Source organism: Prionailurus bengalensis, chromosome B4, assembly GCF_016509475.1.
Source record: "Prionailurus bengalensis isolate Pbe53 chromosome B4, Fcat_Pben_1.1_paternal_pri, whole genome shotgun sequence".
Classification (NCBI taxonomy): domain Eukaryota; kingdom Metazoa; phylum Chordata; class Mammalia; order Carnivora; family Felidae; genus Prionailurus; species Prionailurus bengalensis.
The window spans coordinates 93,509,085-93,530,999 of record NC_057358.1 but is presented as its reverse complement, the minus strand read 5'-3'; the positions used below and the strand labels follow the sequence as shown (position 1 = coordinate 93,530,999).

Genomic DNA, 21,915 nt, shown 5'->3' with positions numbered 1-21,915 from the left:
GAGGATGTAGAGAAAAAGGAACCCTTGTGCACTATTGGTGGGTAAGCAAACTGGGGCAGCCACTGTGGAAAACGGTATGAAGGTTCCTCAAAAATCACACCACTGGATATTTACCCAAAAAATAAAAAAACACTAATTCAAAGAGATACATGCAGTATCCCTATGTTTACAGCAGCATTATTTACAATAGCCAAATTATGGAAGCAGCACAAATGTCCATTGATAGATGAATAAAGATGTGATGTGAATGTGTGTGTGTGTGTGTGTGTGTGTGCATGATGGAAAATTACTCAACCATAAAAAAGAATGAAATCTTGCCATTTGCCACGACAGGGATGGAGCTAGAGAGTGTAACACTAAGTGAAGTAAGTCAGAGAAAGACAAATACCATATGATTTCACTTATATGTGGGATTTAAGAAACAAAACAAGCAAAGAAAAAAAAGAGAGACAAGCCAAGAGACACTCTTAACCTCTTACAGAGAACATACTGATGGTTACCAGAGGGGAATGGGGAGGGGGGGGATGGGGGAAGTAGGTGATGAGGATTAAGGAGCGCACTTGTGATGAGCACAGGGGGATATATGAAAGTACTGAATTTCTATATTGTACACCTGAAACTAACATAACACTGTATGTTGACTATACTGGAATTAAATTGTTTTAAAAAATGTGAAACATATGACCTGTATTTTTAAGATGCAATAGATACATCTTATCTATATTCAACTTACTTCATATTTCTTTTCTTTGTGTTCATGAGCCACTTTCTCAGTAAAAGTTGCTTGATGTATCAATGTAGGTTTTTGTGGAGCTGAATTCATATGCTTAAACCACTCATTAAAGGTTTCATGGGCTTCCTAAGATGTAAAACAGAAAAATACAAAAAAACCCACAGGTTTTCCATATGTTCAACACAGTATTTACAATCTAGTTCTTAGAAATAATTTTGCAGCATCAAGAAACAAGAACATCAAGAACTGTTCAATATTTATTTTTTGCACACAAAAAAATCATTGTGAATAAATATTTTGTCAAGTCGTAAACACCAGCAAGGTACGCATATATTGTGTTTTCTGGCACCTACTCCTACCTCAGCACCTGGTCATACACATATCTTGACCTTTACCATTCTGTGATGTACGTATGTTTACTTGTCTGTCTTCTTGACTAGCCCATTAGCTTCTAGAGGGCAAGGATAGACTGCTATCCACAGATGTAGCTCTAGAACTTAGCCCAATGTAATTACTTTGTTATTTGTTGAATGAATTTTAAATGAGTATGTTGTTATTTTAGTTATAAAGACTCTAGAATATTTCGCTTTTCTGTTTTTGCCAAAAAAGAGAAAGAGAAAAAGAAATATTAAAGTTGATACAAGCATTCAAAGAATCTTAAGAAAACTAAGTTTCAGACATCACACACACTACCGCATGAGATGTTCTTGGTTGGTTGGCATTGATTAGATACTTAAGGCAATGAAGGCCAGATCACGATCTCAATGTTCCTGTGGATCAGTCAGTACCACAGTCACAAGAGAAATAAGATAATAAGTCAGTCACCACTTCTGAAAAACAGTTCAAAGTCTGAGAGTGAATCAGAAAAGTCATCAGGAAGATAGGCACATTTGTGATTTTCTTTACAATCTCACCAAATAAGCTCTAATGCATAAATGTTCTCTGATAGCATTATCATCTTCAGCAGGAAGTGGACTGTCCATTCCTTGTTCCTCCCACTGATTATAGATTTCTGCTATCGAATCCTGAGGAATTTTCAAAAATACCTCTTTTGCAGCTTCATGCTTTTTTGATGCTGTGAAAAAGATGGTACACATGTGAATTTCTGTATAATCGTTTATAAAGGAGCCAAATCATTGGTTTGCAACTTTTACAGTCAGCTATAAGCATCTCCAGTCCCAATGTACTTCTATTAAAGGTGTGGGGGATCTTTCTACCTAATGACCAGGATTTTCCTTATTCCAATGTGACAGTCACAAAAGGATACATTAAATGCAGTTGCTTTTACCCACTTTTGTGTCTTAAAGCAATTATATTTTTCAAAGCCTTGAGATTATATGAAAAATTGATTAGACAATGAAAATCCATTGTTACATGTTTTGTTTCATAACATCAGATTTGATAAACTAGAAGGGCTGTTTTGTCATCTGTCCTCCCCTGCCCATTGGAAGGGTTAGAAAACCAGTTAAAACTAAATTTAGGAATATATGGATTCAAACAAAAACTTTAAAAAGTATTAAAATAAAGCATACCCAAGAATTTTCTCATTATCGCATTGCCTTGTTTTAGTGCTTCTGCCCTCTGTGCTGGGTCAAATACCAACCAGTCAATTACGTCAATTTTTAAGCGGTCCTCCTATTTATTTAATTGGAAAAAAGACATCAATTTTGGTATTTTTCTAAGATATTTTGCAAATTAGTAGAATTAACTTACATCTGCACTTCTAGTAAACATGATTTTCCCCCAAGTGATACAGAATTATGAAAGAATCTACCTTTCCTTAGTTTCTTTTCACATTTAATAGCTCTCTATTAAATTACAAAAAAACTTATTGGAGTGTGAATCTGGAATTAAATATTCTGTGTCCCACCAACTTAACCAAGTCATTACTTAACTGTTATTCTAAAACATTTTTCTTTCCTAGATAAAAACTTTCTTTAAAAAAACAAAACAGGGGCGCCTGGGTGGCGCAGTCGGTTGGGCGTCCGACTTCAGCCAGGTCACGATCTCGCGGTCCGGGAGTTCGAGCCCCGCGTCTGGCTCTGGGCTGATGGCTCAGAGCCTGGAGCCTGTTTCCGGTTCTGTGTCTCCCTCTCTCTCTGCCCCTCCCCCGTTCATGCTCTGTCTCTCTCTGTCCCAAAAATAAATAAACGTAGAAAAAAAAAAAATTTTTTTTAAAAAACAAAACAGGGGCGCCTGGGTGGCTCGGTCGGTTGGGCGTCCGACTTCGGCTAAGGTCATGATCTCACGGTCCGTGGGTTCGAGCCCCGCGTCGGGCTCTGTGCTGACAGTTCGGAGCCTGGAGCCTGCTTCAGATTCTGTGTCTCCCTCTCTCGCTGACCCTCCCCCGTTCATGCTCTGTCTCTCTCTGTCTCAAAAATAAATAAACATTAAAAAAAAAAATTAAAAACAAAACAAAACCCTTTTAAAAAAGATGTTTATTTTGAGAGAGAGAAAGAGAGAGCAAGAGAAGGGCAGAAAGAAAGGGAGAGAGAGAGAATCCCAAGCAGACTCTACAATAGCAGCACCGAGCCCAACTTGGGGCTCAATCCCACAAACCATGAGATCATGACCTGAGCCAAAATCAAGAGTCAGATGCTTAACCAACAGACACACCCAGGCGTCCTGTCTGAAAATAGGATAAGTAAACTACTGAAGAGTTAGTGATTGATCAAGTATCTAGAATAGTCTGAGCAAAAACCCAAAGCTCACTTTTTTCTGTTAAAGAAGCTTCCCGGGGCACCTGGGTGGCTCAGTCGGCTCATCCCACTTTGGCTAAGGTCACAGGTCATGATTTCACTGTTCATGTGTTCAAGCCCTGCGTCGGGTTCTGTCCTGACAGCTCAGAGCCTGGAGCCTGCTTCGGATTCTGTGTCTCCCTCTCTCTCCCCCTCCCCCACTTGCACTCTATCTCTCAAAAAATAAACATTAAAAAATAATAATAAAGAAGCTTCCTTTAACACACTACTACTGTAAGTAATTTTAATCCCTTACGTAAGACCTTCATTTTGCTGCCAGCTTTTATAATTTAAAAGGTTTTGGCTGACAAAGAAAAATTCTTAAAAAAAGAAAAGACGCCAGAATATTCTAAGTTGGAAGTTGACCAAAAAGCAACATGAAGGATTATTCAGAGTTACACACACACCTCCCTTGCCAGTCATATTACCTCTGTAGTGCCAGTATCTAGGGCTGGGGCCACGTCATGATGACTGAATTCACCATTATCTTTCTTTCGGGTATTCTCAACTACAGTCTTTGTTATAGCCGCAATATCCAAATCTAAGGAATGTTTTTTAAGAGACAAAAATAAGAACTAATCATTCACACTAATATTCTCTAAATGGTCACAATGATTTGGTAAACTGGGATAAAATTTCCTTAAAAATGTAACACATAAAATACGAAAGATGTTACAAAAGAAAACGCCAAAATGAGGATATTTTACACACAAGTTGTAAGTAATTTTATTCCTAAAACAGAATTCCATGAAAATTTTTATTTTTTTTCTCTCAAAAGCAATAAAATTTAAACCTGGAAAGATAAATGTTACTGATGCCAAAATGGTAACTTGCCTACAAAGCCCAACAGATAAAGTTCTCAACCATTTTTACCTGCTTCCTTAGCCAGCTCCAGGCAATGGTGGCGCTGCTCAAATTCTGTAACACCTTCCAAAAATAACGCATACTGGGCAATAGCTAGGTCTTGAGGCAAGTGACAAGTATAAAATGCAATCAGATTTGTATGTTTCTCATTTATTAAAAGCTAAAAAACAGAAAAAAAAATCAAAGGATGTTAATAATAAAACAGGTTCTGGAATCAACAGTGTTTCTTAAAAAGTTCACTTCAAAATTTCAAACATATTTATGAGAGATTCATATAGACATGGATTTGTGCTGCTAAACAGGATAATTTAAAATTCCAAATAAAATGTACTTATAATAATTAAAAGATCTCTTACGGATTCTGATGGCTCTCCTGCCACTGAGCATTAACACACTACTGTTCTGATTTGTGTTTTCATCAAAATGGTGGGAAAAAAAATAAAATTGTGGACTCTCAAAGTTTACCTGGATGTATGCCTTTAAAACTTCAATGGAGACTTCTTCCTTGATAGAAAAAAAAGTATACAACCCAATTATAAACACAACTGTTTATGTTTATGTGTACCAGCAATATATCTAATAAAAATTCTATCAAATGATTTAATGACTTTAATATTTACCACTGAGCAATCACTATACGCTAAGCGCTTAGCAAAGTTCATGTATTGCCTGATTTAACCTTACCATAGCTTTTCGTAGGCGGTTACTATTATTGTTCACAATTTACCAAGGAGGGAATTAAGAATTTCTAAACTAAGGAACGAGGGAGGTTTTATTTACCCAGAATTACACAGCTAGAAGCTGCCGAGTGAGATATGAACCCAGGATTCTTACTCCAAAGCCCAAGCTTTCAACTGTTGTACCATCTGCCTTCTACGTGTACTCTGACCAAAATGTTATCATCATTTAGGAAAAAAGTAACAAAAAGAAAAAGAAAACAAAAATTTTAAATCTCACACAAAAATGAGTCTGGTTCAGTTAGATTAGTTGACTGATTTAGAGGTGGGTGCTGATGGGGATAAAGTTCTTGAATTTATCAAAAACCACATAACCACCAGCATTCTACATTCACAGACTAGAGCCCTAAATGGTTACCTGCAGTGGGTTATCACCAAGTGACCATAAGAGACTATACAGAACACTTTTGCACCCATACCACCATTTCTAGAAAACAACAACAAAAAAATAAGTGTGTTTTCCTGATGAGAGGCATATAGCATCAGCCTTGCAAAGAAGAGTAAATTGTTCTTTTTTATTTACTTTGGTCTGTAGTCCCAGTGTGCGAAAAAACAAAATGAGGTGAGTCATGAAGCGGAGGAGGTGTCCAGGTAGATTGTTTCTGCTTTTGGAAAGCCATTTGTTAAATTCACCCATCAAACCTACAAGCCATCAAAGCAAAGATTCAACAATAGGGATAAAAATCAAAAGGAGAAATAAACATTATCAAAGACATTTACTGCATTCCTATAGTGCTATTAAATCACTACCTCATTGTTAATATGCGACATATAAAACAGATCCTGGATTAAATTCAAACTCCATTTTTTTTTTCAAACTCCATTTTTTAACAATACTTGCATTCAATATAAAGATTAAAAGATGTGGTGAGTCATGCATTGTTTTGTTGACTTTTTACAAAATTGCCATAAGAAAAAAAGAATTCGTACCAACTAAAATGAAAAGTATAGTATCTTACCATCAATGTCTCCCAGGATAAGGAATTTTTGAACTATATGGTAATGTTCTTGATTCTCTTCCAGAACTCTCTGAAAAAATGTTTACATTTTCCATAAATCTTCTAGTGGTCATTCTATAGTATTATTCACTGGCAAACTAAAATGTCAACTTTTGAAACAATATATACAAAGAAAAAGTTTTAATGAAGGGTCTCAGGAGATCAAAACAAAATATGAGAAGGATATTTTCTGCCCTTCCCTAGCTCGCTCGTGCTCCCTCTCTCTCTCAAAAATTAACATCAAAAAAAAAAAAAAAAAAAAAAAAAAAAGAAGAAGAAGAAAGCAGGGAACTATGACGAAACGGTTTAATCTCTATGAATATTATTAAAGTTTTACTTTTTATATTTTACTACTGTTTTTCTTGGCACTCCACGGTGAGCCAGAAAGGGAGGGCACATGGAACCTAAGCAAAACAAACCCTACGAGTCCTTTGAACCTGAGCGGCAGTTCCTGCAGGCATTCCTTGGGTATTCTCTTCTGCACATGGCACCAAGCGTAACAGAAATCACCAAAATAGTGATTAGATAGAGTAGAAAAACCAAGTAACCTGCTGTTAGAGTGTTTAGAAGCAGAGTTTATTTCTTTTTTGTTGAATATGTTTTAATTTTTATTTCATTATCTGAATTTTCTTTCAGCATTTATTATTATTGTTTTTTAATGTTTATTTTTAAGAGAGAGACGGAGCACGAGTGGCAGAGGGGCAGTGAGAGGGAGACACAGAATCCGAAGTAGGCTCCAGGCTTTGAGCTGTCAGCACAGAGCCTGACGTGCGGCTCGAACTCATGAAGTGTGAGATCATGACCTGAGCCAAAGTCTGACACTCAACTGACTGAGACACCCAGGTGCCCCACATTTATTCTTTTTTACATTCAAATCTTTGCTCCACCTGAATTGATTTTAAAACATGGCATGAGGTAGTGATTTAGCTTTGTTTTCATCCAGATGGAAAGCCAATTATGCCCATACCATGTATGTATATAAACCATTTCTCTTCCTTTGAAATGATCACCACTGTCATTAAGTTCTAATACATACTTGGATGTCATATGGACTTCTGTGCTTCACTGATCTATTCATTCCATACTAACTGCATATTATTTTCTTGTATCTTTATGCTGCTTTATCGAGTAAGACAAGCATAATACTGTTTTTTTCCATTTTTTTTTTGCCATTCTCACTTATTTTACTTGTAAATTTTTCTGTTCAGAAAAATTTCCGAAAGTATGAAGTTTCTATGTTAATTTCTGAATAGCTAATATTTACATCAAATCTTCTCATCCAGGAACATGGTATATCTATTCAAGTCTTCCCATAAGATTCTATAGTTTCTTTACCAAGGTCCTCACACCCCAGTTAATTTTATTCCTATGTGTCTTATAGTTTCGGTCAATAATTTAAATGGGACTTTTCTAATTAGTTGTAGAAAGTACAGACAGGCTATGATTTTTGGGGGGGATAACTTTGTCTGGAACTTAGATACTTAAAAAATTCTCTTGTTCTTTTTTTTTTTTAATTAAAAAAATTTTTAATGTTTATTTATTTTTGAAAGAGAGAGACAGAGTATGAGCAGGGGAGGGGCAGAGAGAGAGGGAGACACAGAATCTGAAGCAGGCTCCAGGCTCTGAGTGGTCAGCACAGAGCCAGACGCGGGGCTCGAACTCACGAACCGTGAGATCATGACCTGAGCTGAAGTCAGATGCCCAACAAACTGAGCCACCCAGGAGCCCCCAACATTCTCTTATTCTTATTAATTCTTTTATTAATCTTAATAACTTATTGAATCTTGAATTTCTAGATTTATACTTTTATCATCTGTAAACATTCCCCCTTTCTAATATTTATATTTATTCCTTTATTTTTCATTAGCTGGAATCTCCAAAATAACAGACTGGTAATGAATACTTGACAGAAGAAACACTAATTTCTTTACTATACAAAGTAAAGTAGTAAGGAAAAAATAAAACTCAACAGAACAACAGGTAAAAGATTTGAACAGGGAATTCACAAATGGTCAATAAACATAGGAAAACTTGCTCAGCCTTACGAACAGGAAGGGAAATAAAAGTAGAATAGTGAGCTCCTATTTCCCACCTAACCTGTTGGATTAGCAAAAAAATTAGAAGTGTGACATTTGGGACTGGTGAGAATTCAGGGAAATGACCACACTAATAAATTATTTACAGGAATATGAGTGAAGTGCTACAATCAGGTAATTATACATCTACCCTTTAACTCAGCAACCCTGCTTTCAGGACACTTATCCTATAACAGGCTTGGTAGATAAGCATATATGTATATAAGCTTAACAGCAACTTTAGAATGAAAGAATGTTCACTGCAGTGCTAAGAAACAACCTAAATACCATCAAAAGAGGAATGTTTAAAAAATCAAAATCCTATCTTGAACTATATACATTATTTACACATATTTGTAATGGTATGGAGAAGGATACAGAAGAATACAGAGCTATATATTTATCATCTCTGGGGAATGAGAATAACCATAAAGGGGTTGGGAAGAAGTTATTATATAGGTCTTATTTATATTTTTGGATTATTTTGTTACATACTTCAGTTATTTACAATTTTTTAGGCGAATAATACTTAAAAATATTAGATTAAGATCTAGGAAAAGTCTTGTTAATTTCCCATTAATATTTTTACTTTTCAAAAAGAAAGGGATAAATTAGCTTACATGCATACACTTATTTTTAATGCTTATTTTTATTTTTGAGACAGAAAGATAGAGTGTGAGCGGGGGAAGAGTAGAGACAGACAGGGAGACACAGAATCTGAAGCAGGCTCCAGGCTCTGAGCTGTCAGCATAGAGCCCAACATGGGGCTCGAACTCACAAACCGCCAGATCATGACCTGAGCCGAAGTTGGATGCTTAACTAACTGAGCCACCCAGGAGCCCCTCCGTACTCTTATTTTTAGATAAAACCAATCCTAAACCAAAGAGACAGAAATGAAACATTATTTAAATATGCAATTAAGTCTCTCCCTTTTCAAGACTGTCTCTCATTTGGATAAGAGGTAAAGAAAAGAAGAGAATATAACAGTTTCATAAATTTTTTTGCCTTTCAGCTACAGTGCACACCAACATAACATTCAGTGTTTCCTATTCCAATTATCCTAAAATGTTCCTACCAATATTTACCTTTTTATCAGTAGCTTGAAGTTCTTCAAATACCTTTTCTAAGGTCCAACTTTAAAAAGAAAGTACAAGAAAGGGATAAAACAGTATTAATAATATGAACAAGGGCTACAAAATAAAACTTTACAGAGCGTATTACAAATTACCAGGACAAAAACCAAACCAATAAACTCACTTTACTTCCAAATATTCCCTGGGGAGTTCTTCAGTTTCATCCAGAGTCAGTACTGATGTCCGGATTTCCTGTTCTACCAAACTGTCCACCATCACCCGAAAGTAGGCCCACACTGTGTCTTCCCAGGTGTCACAGACAGGAAGCAGCTTTTCCCCCATTCCAAACCAGAAACATACACACAGTCAATGAAAAAAAAAAAAAGGGAAAAACAGTTACTTCCATTGATATGGACTATAAAATCATTAGAATAACATAAAACACTGTGGATTATAACATACCATACCAAATAATCCTTTACCCACCCCCCCACATCTTCTAAAAAGCTCGAACTATTAACTTTTTTTTTTTCAAAGTAGGTTCCACACCCAACGTGGGGCCCAAACTCGCAACCCTGAGATCAAAAGTCGCATGCTCTGCTGACCGAGCCAGCCTGGCGCCCCTAAAAAGTTTGAAGTACTGAGACTTTTTCCTACTGAATTCACAATAGCATCAATTTTCCAAGTTGATATAAGATGGTGTTTCAACTAATTATTATAACATCCCTCAAATTAGGGGCACACTTCTGTATAAAGCTATGGGCACTAGAAGTCAGCAATAAATGTGTATTGCAAAAAAAGTGTGTTGCAACTAAATTTACAATTCTCAGAAATTACAATCTGATTCCATGTATTAAAACATCACTTGGTGTACAGGATACATGAAATTAAGCAGCTCAAGTCACTATCCCATTTCACGATTATCGCTATTGCTGCTACTTCTTACAAAGTAACTTAAACTTATAAAATTCACCTGAAATCATTATTGCACTACATCCTTACTTGGATAGAAATTAAAAAAAAAAAAGCTTATAAAATTTATTCTATATGATTAGAATATTTTATATTATCTGATTTTGTTCCACAGGGAAAAAAGAATTAAAACAGACTACATACCTGCTTGAGATTCCCACTTAAAGCTGCATAAATTGCTCTCTCGTATCTATTAAAAAGCTCCTGAAATACAGAATATAAATTTGAACTACAGTTTTCCTCAGCTTGTCAATTTTTTTCATAATCTGAAATTTTACAATGTCTTCTAAACTGAACTTACTCACTTGACAGCTGTAAACTTTAGTGAAAAATCTAGTGAGGCAAAAAAGGGGAAGGACCCTTTAATTCGATGATACAGTCAGTGCTGAAAACTTCAGGAAAAATCAACCATCTAAATTTCAAATACAGGATGAAAGCAGATCCAACTGTAGCGGATGCTTTGATTATGTATCACTGTCAAATTTTATTTCAGACAGAACCGGTGTAGGCATTTTCCCCTAAGAAGTTTCTAAATACCTAACACCACCTGATCCTTCTCTGAAAACATCAAGCAAGGCACCTGGATGGAACCTGTCGTGCACCAGGTTGCATCTAATTCCTAAGTAGAATTAATTATATTCAGCAAATTAGCCCATTTCACTACCACATTCTATTGATGGCATTTCCAGTCTTCTTATTATCCAGTGACCTCAGAGACTATCACTATATTTCTGAGTCCTCTGCCTTTGTTTCCAATCACCCTCTTGACCATTCTTGCTCTCTTCCTTTCTATTATCAGTATTATTCTAGGACAGGCCCTTATTACTTAGGGTCTGAATAATTCTAACAGGCTCCTAACTAGTTTCTCAGCCGTTAGCCATTCCATTTATTTTATTTTTTTTTTTAATTTTTTTTACTTTTTTGTTAATCTCTACACTCAACGTGGGGGCTCAAACCCATGACCCAAGATGAAGAGTCACATGCTGCACCGACTGAGCCAGCCAGACATCTCTAGTCCATTCAATTTTTAAGCCTATTTTTCACTGTCATGCTAATCTGAAAACACTGTTGTCATGTGCCTTGAGGTTTTGATGGTTCACTGCTATCTGTGATATACTCATTCTTTAGAGCAACACTTGAGGACCACCAATGCCTGTTCTTAATTTACCCTTTTCAATCACCTTTCCCATTAGTCCTGTTACAATGTTTGTTTTGAAACTGTGAATTGGTTCCAATGCAACTGATCTATTAAGGAACTATTTAAACATGATGCAAATTTCCCATAACATACAATTTCATCCGAAAGTAATACTAGGTGAATGCAGAAAACTACACCTGGTTGAATGATGTCACCTAGAAATACTACACAAAACTGAGATACCTCAAACATCTACTTACTACCTCACTTCATTACATGTGTTATAAGCTAAACCCATCCATATTGAGTGTGACAATTTTCAGTTTGATTTCAGCTGACCTCCTTCTATACTTCACAGTAACTCACAAGCTGCAACCCTCTGACCCTCAATTGCACAAGTAAACTTCAGTGCTTTTTCAAGGTAAAATGCTGTAGTTATTGTAGCATTTGTGTATTTCCTGTTTAATAGTGCTTTATTGAGTTTTTACCCTTTTATGTATCACTGAGAATTTTTTAGTATTGTGCTCTCAACTCCATTTTCCCCAAAAGCCCTGTGGATTTTTTGCAAGATTTTGCATGCTGTAGTGGTTTTTTAGGAATGCACAAGTCACGTGATATCATAATAGGACTGACTGTAATTCTTTTGTGAGCCTTCTGTTCCAACCCAGTAGACCTACCTCCCTTGAGTTGTCCACCCTATACATCCCACCTAGAATTCCTTCCTCTTTTTTTCACACCCAACAACTCAAAATCCTAGTAATTTTTTAAAGTGCAATTCAGTTCTCTCTCCTGGGAAGCCAGGTTAGCCCAAATGTTTATTCTCTGAACTCATTTGGTACCTCTTTCATATTTTCATCTTTTATCAGTGTTTGATTAGTAGTTAAGCCTGACCATCCCTATTCTTCAATTTGATCAGAAGTTTTTTGAAAACAGAAACTTTAGTCTTACACTACTCGGAATGTTTCAAAGCACCTTCAGCAGGCCTTCAATTAATTAGAGTAAAAATGAGTATCAGTAAATATCTTACATCTTCTGCCATTCTCCAACAACTTATTTTCCAAATCACTCTATATGGATTCCCTTCCACAGGTTCTAATTCTGTTCCTATAAAACAGTAAAAGAAATAAAATTTATAGTATAAAATATAGAACTCCTTACTTCAACAATTTCTAAAAACGAAAGCTGTGCTTCACAAAGATTGGCATTTAGAGCTAAATACATACCCAGAGATTAAATTCTCAGAATAAAATCTACTAAAATACCTCCATTAACATTAGGGTCATGATAGAGTTTCCAGCCTTCAAGTGTCGCAGCTCTCCATGCCTGACCACAACGTTTACAGAGTCGTTGTGCCTTTAGAAACAGAAAAAGAGCAGTCAGTCCTATAACCAAGTGTGATACTGGAAAAGCACTGTGCCTTACAGAAAAGTACAAGCAATACATATCAGGATTAGGTAACTTAAAGCATGATACTTCAAAGGGAGATGCAGACAACTAACAACTAGTCATGGCATTTCACTTTGCTACTCTTTGCTCTTTGGTTCTGGGCTTGCAGAGGAGGCTCCCATGGGGCTCACAGGCATTCAATTCTGCTAGAGACAAATGGGGCTAAAGAGGTTGATGACCCTTGACTTCAAGTATTATAAAAACAGTCAGTCTCTATAACGACAGGGTGCTAGTGCTCATTCAGCCCACTGATATTTGTGTGCACTGTGATGAATCAGATGAACTTAGAGTAACCAGCAAGATACATCAGTGAGATAGAGAGACCACCTCTTTAGGAACCATCTCTTCGTCATTTACTTCACATGGTTTGGGCAAGATCCTACGATCCCACCTCCAAACGCTAAGATTAGGCATGTGATCGAACAATCACTCCTAGGACTCTTGCTGGAAATACTGGCAAAGGGACACACTCCTTTTGCTGGAATTGCTAGCTGGCAGGAGGATGCAAGTCTGGAGCTGCTGGGGGCCATCAGAGACACAAGGAGCGACTTCTTGAGAATGAAGCCACAGAAAGGAGGACAGGGCCAAGAGCCTGGGAAAGAGACAGTGTCCCAATACCATCCCTGGATCCTGCTTAAAACCAGATTATGACCCCACAGACTTCCCTGTTCCACAAGCCAATCAATTCTTCCCCATGTAAGTAACTTGAGTTGGGCTTCTACCACTTGAACCTAGAGAACCCGATTAATGTAACTAAAGAATATCATACCCCAAAACATCATTCTGGATTTATAGCCATTAAACATAATGAAAGCTATGTATTAACATGGGGAAATGTTTTGATATGCTATCTAAAAAAGGAAGGATAAAAACTGAATATAGAATCTTGAAAACATTTTTCTAAGTAAAATAAATTAGATACAAAAGAACAAATATTGCATGACTCCACTTGCATGAAATAGCTTGAATAGGCAAATTCAGAGAGACAGAAAGTAGATCAGAGGTTATCAAGGGCTGAGGGAAGGGAGAAACGGGGAGTTATTACACAATGCTACAGAGTTTCTGTCTGGTGTGATGAAAAGGTTTTGGGAATAGATAGTGGTAATGGTTTCACAAAACTGGAAATGCAATTAATGGCACTGAAATGTACACTAAAAATGGTTAAAACAACAAATGGTGTTATCTATGTTTTACCACAGAGAAAAAAAATGAATAATGCAATATGCCCAACTACTGAATTGTAGATTTAAAAAAATTTTTTTAATGTCTATTTTATTTTTGACAGAGAAACAGCCAGAGGGTGAACAGGGGAGTGACAGAGAGACAGAGGGAGACACAGAATCCGAAGCAGGCTACAGGCTCTGAGCTGTCAGCACAGAGCCCGACGCGAGGTTCAAACCCACAAGTCGCGAGATCATGACTTGACCCGGAGTTGAATGCTTAATTGACTGACCCACCCAGGCGCACCTGAATTGTATATTTTAAATGGATGTATTGTACGGTAGGTGAATTGTATCTAAATAAAGTTTTTAAAAAACCTTAATGTATACTATGATTACAGTTATGTTCAAAAGAGGTATAAAAGACAGGTCTTGTCAGAAGATAGTAAATAACAAGTGTTGGTGAGGATGTGAAGAAAAGGGAACCCTTGTGCACTGTTGGTGGGAACGTAAACTGGTGCAGCCACTGAGGAAAACAATAAGGAGGGCACCTGGGTGACTCAGTCATTAAGCATCTGACTTCAGCTCTGGTCATGATCTCATGGTTCATGAGTTCAAGTCCCGTATCAGGTGAACTAGAGTCCCGCTTCAAGTGAGCACGAGCCCCGCATCAGGTATAACATGAGCGCCGCTTGGGATGAGCCCCACTTTTCTCTTTGCCCCTAGCTCACTTGCTCCCTCTCTCTCTCAAAAACAAACAAACAAACATAAAAAAAAAAACAAAAAAAACCCCACCAAAACCAATGAGGTGGTTCCTCAAAAAGTTAAAAATAGAGCTACCCTACAACCCAGCAATTCCACTTCTAGTATTTATCCAAAGAAAATAGAAACACTAACTTGAAGAGATATATACACCTTCATGTTCACTGCAGCATTATTTACAGTAGCCAAAACATAGAAACAACATAAGTGTTCACTGACAGATGAATGGATAAAAAGATGTGGTATATATACATATACCAGTACACATACACAATGGAATATCTTTCAAAGAAGAATGAAATCTTGCCATTTGCAACAACATAGAGGACATTATGCTAAGTGAAGTCAGACTAAGACAAATACCATAGGACCTCTCTTATTATACATGCAATTAAAAAAATAAACAACAAAACATGATCATAAATACAGAGAACAGATTGGTGGTTGCTAGAGGTTGGGAGTGGGAGAAATGGATGAAGGGGGTCAAAAGGTAAAAAGGAAAAAAGAAAAAGAATTTTCATTATATGTAAGATGAAAATGTTAATAATGAAAGTTCTCATTTACTGAATATTTACTGTAAGCCAGACAATGTGCTAGATATTTCACAGCAATTATCTCATTTGATTCTCATATGAACCCAAAGAGAGGTGCTAATTCTGTGCCTGTTCAATGGATGAGAAAATCGTGGCACAAAGGTGATTAGCTTACTCATGGACACACAGACAGTGAGTGGTACAGCCAGAGTGACCACATTGTAATAGAATAGGCACTGAACTGAGATCACAGCCTTGGATTCCAGCCTTGATTATTTCACTGATTCTGTGACACTGAAAGTCACCAAACTTCTCCAAGTTTCAGTGTTGTATTACTGTTTGCTTGTAAATGAGACCACTGGAAAACATGGACTATACTGAAGCTCTTTCTAGCTCTAAGAAAAAAAAGAATGCTAGAAGTAAAAAATAAGAAGAAAAACCCCATTATCTATGGTTTTGTAAAGGCAGTGGGACCTTGAAAGTTTTTGTTTTTCAAACCTTCAGTAATGTGATCATATTTTTGTTTTCTGTTTTTTAAAATACATCCCTATTTGCCACCATGATTCCTAGTTATTTTCCATACCACCTGGCAGAGTGGCTGGAACTTAACTATTTTCTGAATAAATTAGTATGTAATAAACACTTCTTTTCTTAATTGGAAAAAAAAAAAAAAAGAGGGGCACCTGGGTGGCTCAGTCATTTAAGTGTCTGACTCTGGCTCAGGTCATGATCTCACGATTCGCAGGTTCAAGCCCTGCGTCAGGCTCTGTACAAACAGTTCAGAGCCTGGAGGCTGCTTCAGATTCTGTGTCTCCCTCTCTTTCTTCCCTACCCAACTCATGTTCTGTCTCTCTTTCTCTCAAAAATAAACATTAAAAAATTAAAAAGAGGGGCGCCTGGGTGGCTCAGTCGGTTAAGCGTCCAACTTCAGCTCAGGTCACGATCTTACGGTCCGTGAGTTCGAGCCCCGTGTCGGGCTCTGGGCTGATGGCTCAGAGCCTGGAGCCTGCTTCCAATTCTGTGTCTCCCTCTCTCTCTGCCCCTCCCCCATTCATGCTCTGTCTCTCTCTGTCTCAAAAATAAATAAACGTTAAAAAAAATTAAAAAAAAAAAAAATTAAAAAAAAAAAAAGGAATGATGCTTATTACCACTTATTACTACAAGAACTTATAATAGTTTGAACATATGTCTATCTAAAGAACATTGCCAAAGAGACTGCAAAATAGGTACAACCTATTACCGTAAGCTTGGAGCTCCTAGGCATTGGATGTCCTCAAGAGTCAGCAAAGCCATCCAGTATGTTGTCTAATTAGATACTAAACATTCTCTATAGAAGATCTTCACTATCACAAAAGATCTTTTTTTTTTTTTTTTTAAGTTTATTTATTTTGAGAGAAACAGAGATAATGCAAGTGTGGGGAGGGGCAGAGAGAGAGAATCCCAAGCAGGCTCCATGCTGCCAGTGCAGAGCCCGGCACATAGGGCCTGAACTCAAAAACCCACAAGATCATGACCTGAGCCTAAACCAAAAGTCAGATGCTTAACTGACTAAGCCATCCGGGCACCCTCCCAATAAAAGAGATTTTAAAACATGAAATTAAAAGGAAGAAGTCTGAGGGCCACTGTAGTTTTCACAGGTAAACAGTGTCACCTAGAAGAGCAATTAGGGTCAGACTCATTCTTAACTCTTAAAAATCAGAACTAAAAATAATGGGGATATGCCTAGGGTATGCAGTACAATTTGGGAAGGCAAAGTCTGACTTGTTACAAAAGATTTTCTATTAGAGTTGCATAAACTACAATGCACTGCTTTCTGAAGTAATGTGTTTCTTATCACTGGAAATGTTCAAACACAAAGTAGATCCAGAAATAATGTGGCAGAGATTACAGCATCGAGGAGACATATGAGGTAGTCACAAAGGTCCTTTCCAACTGAAAGAGTCTATGACTTCTGAAACTGAACTAGCAGGGTGTATATGACTTACCTCTTCTGTCATTCCAGCACGGATTAGAGTGAAAAGATATTTGAGTAATCTGACTTCATCTTCTCTATCCAGATCATCAAGGGGCATCTTCTGTCTAATGGGAGCATCAGGGTCCTATCGAACAAACAAACAAACAAATAAATAAATAACAATAAATTCTTTGTACCCACATACATTTTAAACATCCCCAAGAGATGATTAAACTCTCGAGTTTATATACTGAAATAAGTTTATTTACAATTTAGTTAAGTAACGAAGGGAGTGAAGCATCACACAAGCATTCCAGAGAGCCATAGAACTGTCTGCTGCCCATTCAAAAAAGACTGTTGGCCCACCAAGGTACATACTTCGGTCAGACAAGGCAGAAACACAATGCCAGCCAAACCAGGCAACTCTTAAAAATGCTACAACATGAGCTGTAGCCTGTTGTAGCAACTGTACCTCCAAGTTAATCCTAAACAGAATTAGGTCTAGATGGAGAATGAGCACAGAGGAAACACTGAAGGAAGAGTAATACATTCTATGACTTGAAAGTGCTTCTCACATGAGAGGAGAGCCATAGTGGGATTAAGGCCATATAAAACACACTGATGTCCAATAAAATAATTTTTCAAGAACAGATTTCTAATAAATAAATCTACCTACAACAGTTTATTCCCACCTATTATTTTTCATGGATAAAGAAATGTGCCTTTAAACATTTGGGATAACATATTGTCCTCACTTTTGCAGCAAACATCACAAGTGGTCTTCATGATGAATTTTAAATGAAAAACTATTTTAGTTTTTGAAAACGTTTATTTATTTTGAGAAAGAGAGCACGCGTATGCACGAACAGGGGAGGGGCAAAGAGAGAGGGAGAGAATCCCAAGCAGGCACCTTGCTGTCAGCACAGAGCCTGACGCAGGGCTCAACCCCACGAACTGTGAGATCATGACCTGAGCTAAAACCAAGAGTCGGATGCTTAACCAGCTGAGCGAGCCAGGTGCCCCTAACTGAAAAACGATTTTAATGCGACTCTTATTTTAAATGCTACTCTTATGTATGGTAATATATCAATTCAGAAAATAAAGTACATTATAGGTGAAATGGCTACTTTCACAAGTATTTTGTGGACCGATACAATCATTCAGTTTTGGAACATGGTCTCTTTCTGGCAAAAAGGAAATCACCACTTTCCACATGTTAAAAGTAAATGATTTTTAGTTGTTTGCTACAGGGTGATTTAGCTATGATTTATTTCAAGTTCTTCCAGTAGCCTCCAAACAATTCTCATCAAAACCACTTTTGCTCCCAAAGAATTCTGTCAATTTTTCCATCTGTTACTTACTTCTCCTACTTTTCATTATAAACATTTAGTGCACATGTTTCCACCTGTCACAAACCTCTCTTTCTTTATTTCTACAAGAATTAGACTCCTGTTCTTTTCAAATCTATTGTTATTCCTATTACTCATATCCTAGAATGGCCTTTCTAACCTCAAGCTTATGCAACGCTCCCCTCTCCTCCCCCACCGCCCCCCCCCGCCACTTTTTATATGTAAGAGGCTTCATGAGTCATCACTTTAAAGTTGAAGAGTCAAACCTTACTGTAAGACCAAAATTAATTTGTTTTTAAAGCTGGCAAATCACTTTCTCTACCTTCTTTTACAATTTATGATTCATAGGCAATAGGTTCAAATGTTCAAATACATTCCATCAAATTCAAAGGCAACCAAGTAGTTAGTGGTAAACAGTATATACAAATCTTTAGGAAACCAAAACAAGGATCCCTATGAAGAAAATTCTCAGCCTTTAAAAAACAAACACACACACACACAAAATAAATAAAAAAATAAAAATAAAAATAAAAACAAACACAAAACCTTGAAGACAACTTTCATTTCAAAGAAACTTACCAATTCAGTGACAAGGGGACGGACACTTCCTATGTAAGAAGGCAGCTGCCGCTGCTTCAGGGTATGCAGAGTATTTTCCCTGCAAGAAAAAATATAACATTTTTAAAAGGAGTAACTTTAATATGTTTATTTAAGGAAATAAAATCAAGTCAAAGTAGAAAAAGAGAGTACAAACTCAGAAAATCAGGCAAAAATGCTAAATATAAAGAGGCATTTTAGGGGCACCTGGGTGGCTCAGTCGGATAAGCGACCGACTACGGCTCAGGTCACGATCTTGAGGTTCGTGGGTTCAAGCCCCATGTCAGGCTCTGTGCTGACAGCTCAGACCCTGGAGCCTGCTTCGGATGCTGTGTCTCCCTCTCTCTCTCTCTCTGCCCCTCCCCCACTCATGCTTGCTTGCTCTCTCTCTCTCAAAATAAATAAATATTTAAAAAAAAATTTTTTTTTTTTTTAATTTTTTTTTCAACGTTTATTTATTTTTGGGACAGAGAGAGACAGAGCATGAACGGGGGAGGGGCAGAGAGAGAGGGGGACACAGAATCGGAAACAGGCTCCAGGCTCCGAGCCATCAGCCCAGAGCCCGACGCGGGGCTCGAACTCACGGACCGCGAGATCGTGACCTGGCTGAAGTCGGACGCTTAACCGACTGCGCCACCCAGGCGCCCCTAAAAAAAATTTTTTTAAGAGGCATTTTAGCTCAGATGACTAACGATGCTAAACATGTTTTCATGTCTTTATTGGCCACTCATCTGTCTGCTTTTGTGAGCTTATCTGTTCAAATCTTTGTCCCCCGCCCTTTTTTCTTTTACTACATTATATTTTTATTATTGAGTTGTTGTTCTCTTATCAGCTACAAGTCTTACACTTTTCTTCTAGTCTGTGGCTCGCCCTCTCTCATTTCTTAATGATGTCTTTAATGAGTAGTTTTTCATTTTATGAAATCGAATCAATCTTTCCCAATTATTGCTTCCTATGATCTTTCTTACTCTTGCCTATCCACAAGTCACAAAGATATCCTATGTTTTCCTCTAAAAGCTCTGTGGTTTTAGCTTTTATGATCCATCTTGAATTAAATATTGGGTATGGTGTGAGGGAGGTGTTTTTTGCATGATATCTCATTTTTCTGCAAGGTTTGTTGAAAAGACATTCATTCCCTCATTGGATTGCTTAGATGCCTTTATTGAACACTAACTGACCATCTAAGTGTGGGTCTGTTTTACAGTTCTATTCTGTTACACTGATCAGTAAGAAAAGACTAACTCATCAAAAATGTGCGAAGACATTTACCTTAACTTTTTCAATTTTAAATGAAAATTTCTTTCTCCCAGAAAAATCACAACTACTCAAGATTTAATTTTTGACAACCACTGAAATAGCACTAATTTCCTAGTTAAGCACAGAAAAGATATAAGAATTGACTTGCAGACTTTGTACAGGCATAATGTTACTGAATTCAAATGCAATCTGAACAGTTTCTTCAAGTCTTAATATAAACTGTCCCTTTAACTTAGGGATGCTTTTTGGTTTCAAGGTCCTAAAATAATTTAGAAGTATTAAAGGATGTAGTGACCAAAGTTTTTCAAAAAAGCCCAAGTAGCTAGAAACATAACAGAAGTATCTTCTTGATAATCAAATTACATTTAAAATAAGGTCCCACAGCCTTACCCTAGCCTGCCTATAAAAGTCCCATATGAGTTGACTCTCTTCAATCTCATTTCCTACCATACTTTCCTTTGCTGTGTTCAGACTGGCCTCCTTGCATAAATAGTTTGTTTTCAGGATCTTTGCAGTTTCTGTTCCTGTCTGGAACAACTTGTCTCCCAAATTTTTGCATGTTTTGCCTCCTCTCACTCATTACCTGTTACTTCCTTAGAAGAGGCCTGTTCTGATTACTCTTCTATTTAAAGTTGTACCCACTGTCATCTTCTACCCATCAACTCTCTTTTTTTCAAAGCTCTAATTGCCCAACAGGCTAAATATTTATTTGTGGTCTAACTCCCTTAAATAGGAGTGGTCTAAATATTTGTGGTCTAACTCCCTCCCATAAAGGCAGGGTTTTTGTCTGCTTTGCTGACAGACTGAATTTAAATATTTGCTGAAAGATAAACAAACAAAACCAACACTGAGTGACTTCAAGAAAAAGTGTTTAGTAACTTACCAATAAACTGATTTTGCATAAAACTCAATGTTATCAGAAAAATCTCCAATTTCATCTTTGGCAATGCTCTCTAGCCAATCCACCACCAGCTAGGAAAGGGAAAAAAAAAAAAAAGACCATTAACTATAAAATCTGTTACTGTTTTACTTGAAATGGTACTTCCATCCTTAATTCAAAATGTTTCTGATTAAAAAATACCAACTAACAATTTTTTCAACCACTATTTTTGCTTTTTTAAGATACATAAGTATAGCAAAAGAATGAAATGTTCTATAGGAATAATACAGTTCTTAAAAAGCTATTCCTGGAAATGCTAGGGCTATTCATTTGAAAACTGAAGAACAAGGTTCTTAACTCCTTTTAACTGTAAGCAAAAACATCAAAAAGAAAAACAGTTTTTTTAAGTTTTAAATTTAAAAAGGTTTCAGTTCTTTGTGTGTCATTTACCTTTTCTCCATGCTTCATAAAAAAATATTTTAAAATTCTAATCTTACCTGACTTTGTCGGACAAGTGGATCTCTCTGAAATAATGTTTCCACCACCACTTTCTCACTGGCATTAAGAGCCTATTAAAAAAATTATTTAAAGAAAGAAAAAAAAAAGATGTTCTAAGGATATTATTTTAATAGAAAGGAAAAGGTGAACC

The 21,915-nt window shown here is 36.8% G+C and overlaps 1 protein-coding gene across 3 annotated transcripts in view; it reads right to left on the bottom strand.

Moving 5' to 3' along the window:
* Positions 1-21,915, bottom strand: part of NUP107 (nucleoporin 107) — a 44,395-nt gene that overhangs the window by 6,551 nt on the left and 15,929 nt on the right. For all 3 annotated transcript variants that reach the window (XM_043564927.1, XM_043564929.1, XM_043564928.1), the window contains 17 exons: positions 21,764-21,835; positions 21,270-21,358; positions 19,112-19,190; positions 17,215-17,328; positions 12,591-12,681; positions 12,356-12,432; positions 10,335-10,394; positions 9,403-9,548; positions 9,231-9,279; positions 6,032-6,101; positions 5,596-5,714; positions 4,801-4,839; positions 4,345-4,495; positions 3,900-4,012; positions 2,266-2,368; positions 1,648-1,808; positions 734-859 (listed from right to left, as the gene is read on the bottom strand). In XM_043564927.1, the coding sequence (XP_043420862.1) occupies positions 734-859; positions 1,648-1,808; positions 2,266-2,368; positions 3,900-4,012; positions 4,345-4,495; positions 4,801-4,839; positions 5,596-5,714; positions 6,032-6,101; positions 9,231-9,279; positions 9,403-9,548; positions 10,335-10,394; positions 12,356-12,432; positions 12,591-12,681; positions 17,215-17,328; positions 19,112-19,190; positions 21,270-21,358; positions 21,764-21,835 (1,659 nt within the window). The remainder of the gene's footprint in view (positions 1-733; positions 860-1,647; positions 1,809-2,265; positions 2,369-3,899; positions 4,013-4,344; positions 4,496-4,800; positions 4,840-5,595; positions 5,715-6,031; positions 6,102-9,230; positions 9,280-9,402; positions 9,549-10,334; positions 10,395-12,355; positions 12,433-12,590; positions 12,682-17,214; positions 17,329-19,111; positions 19,191-21,269; positions 21,359-21,763; positions 21,836-21,915) is intronic.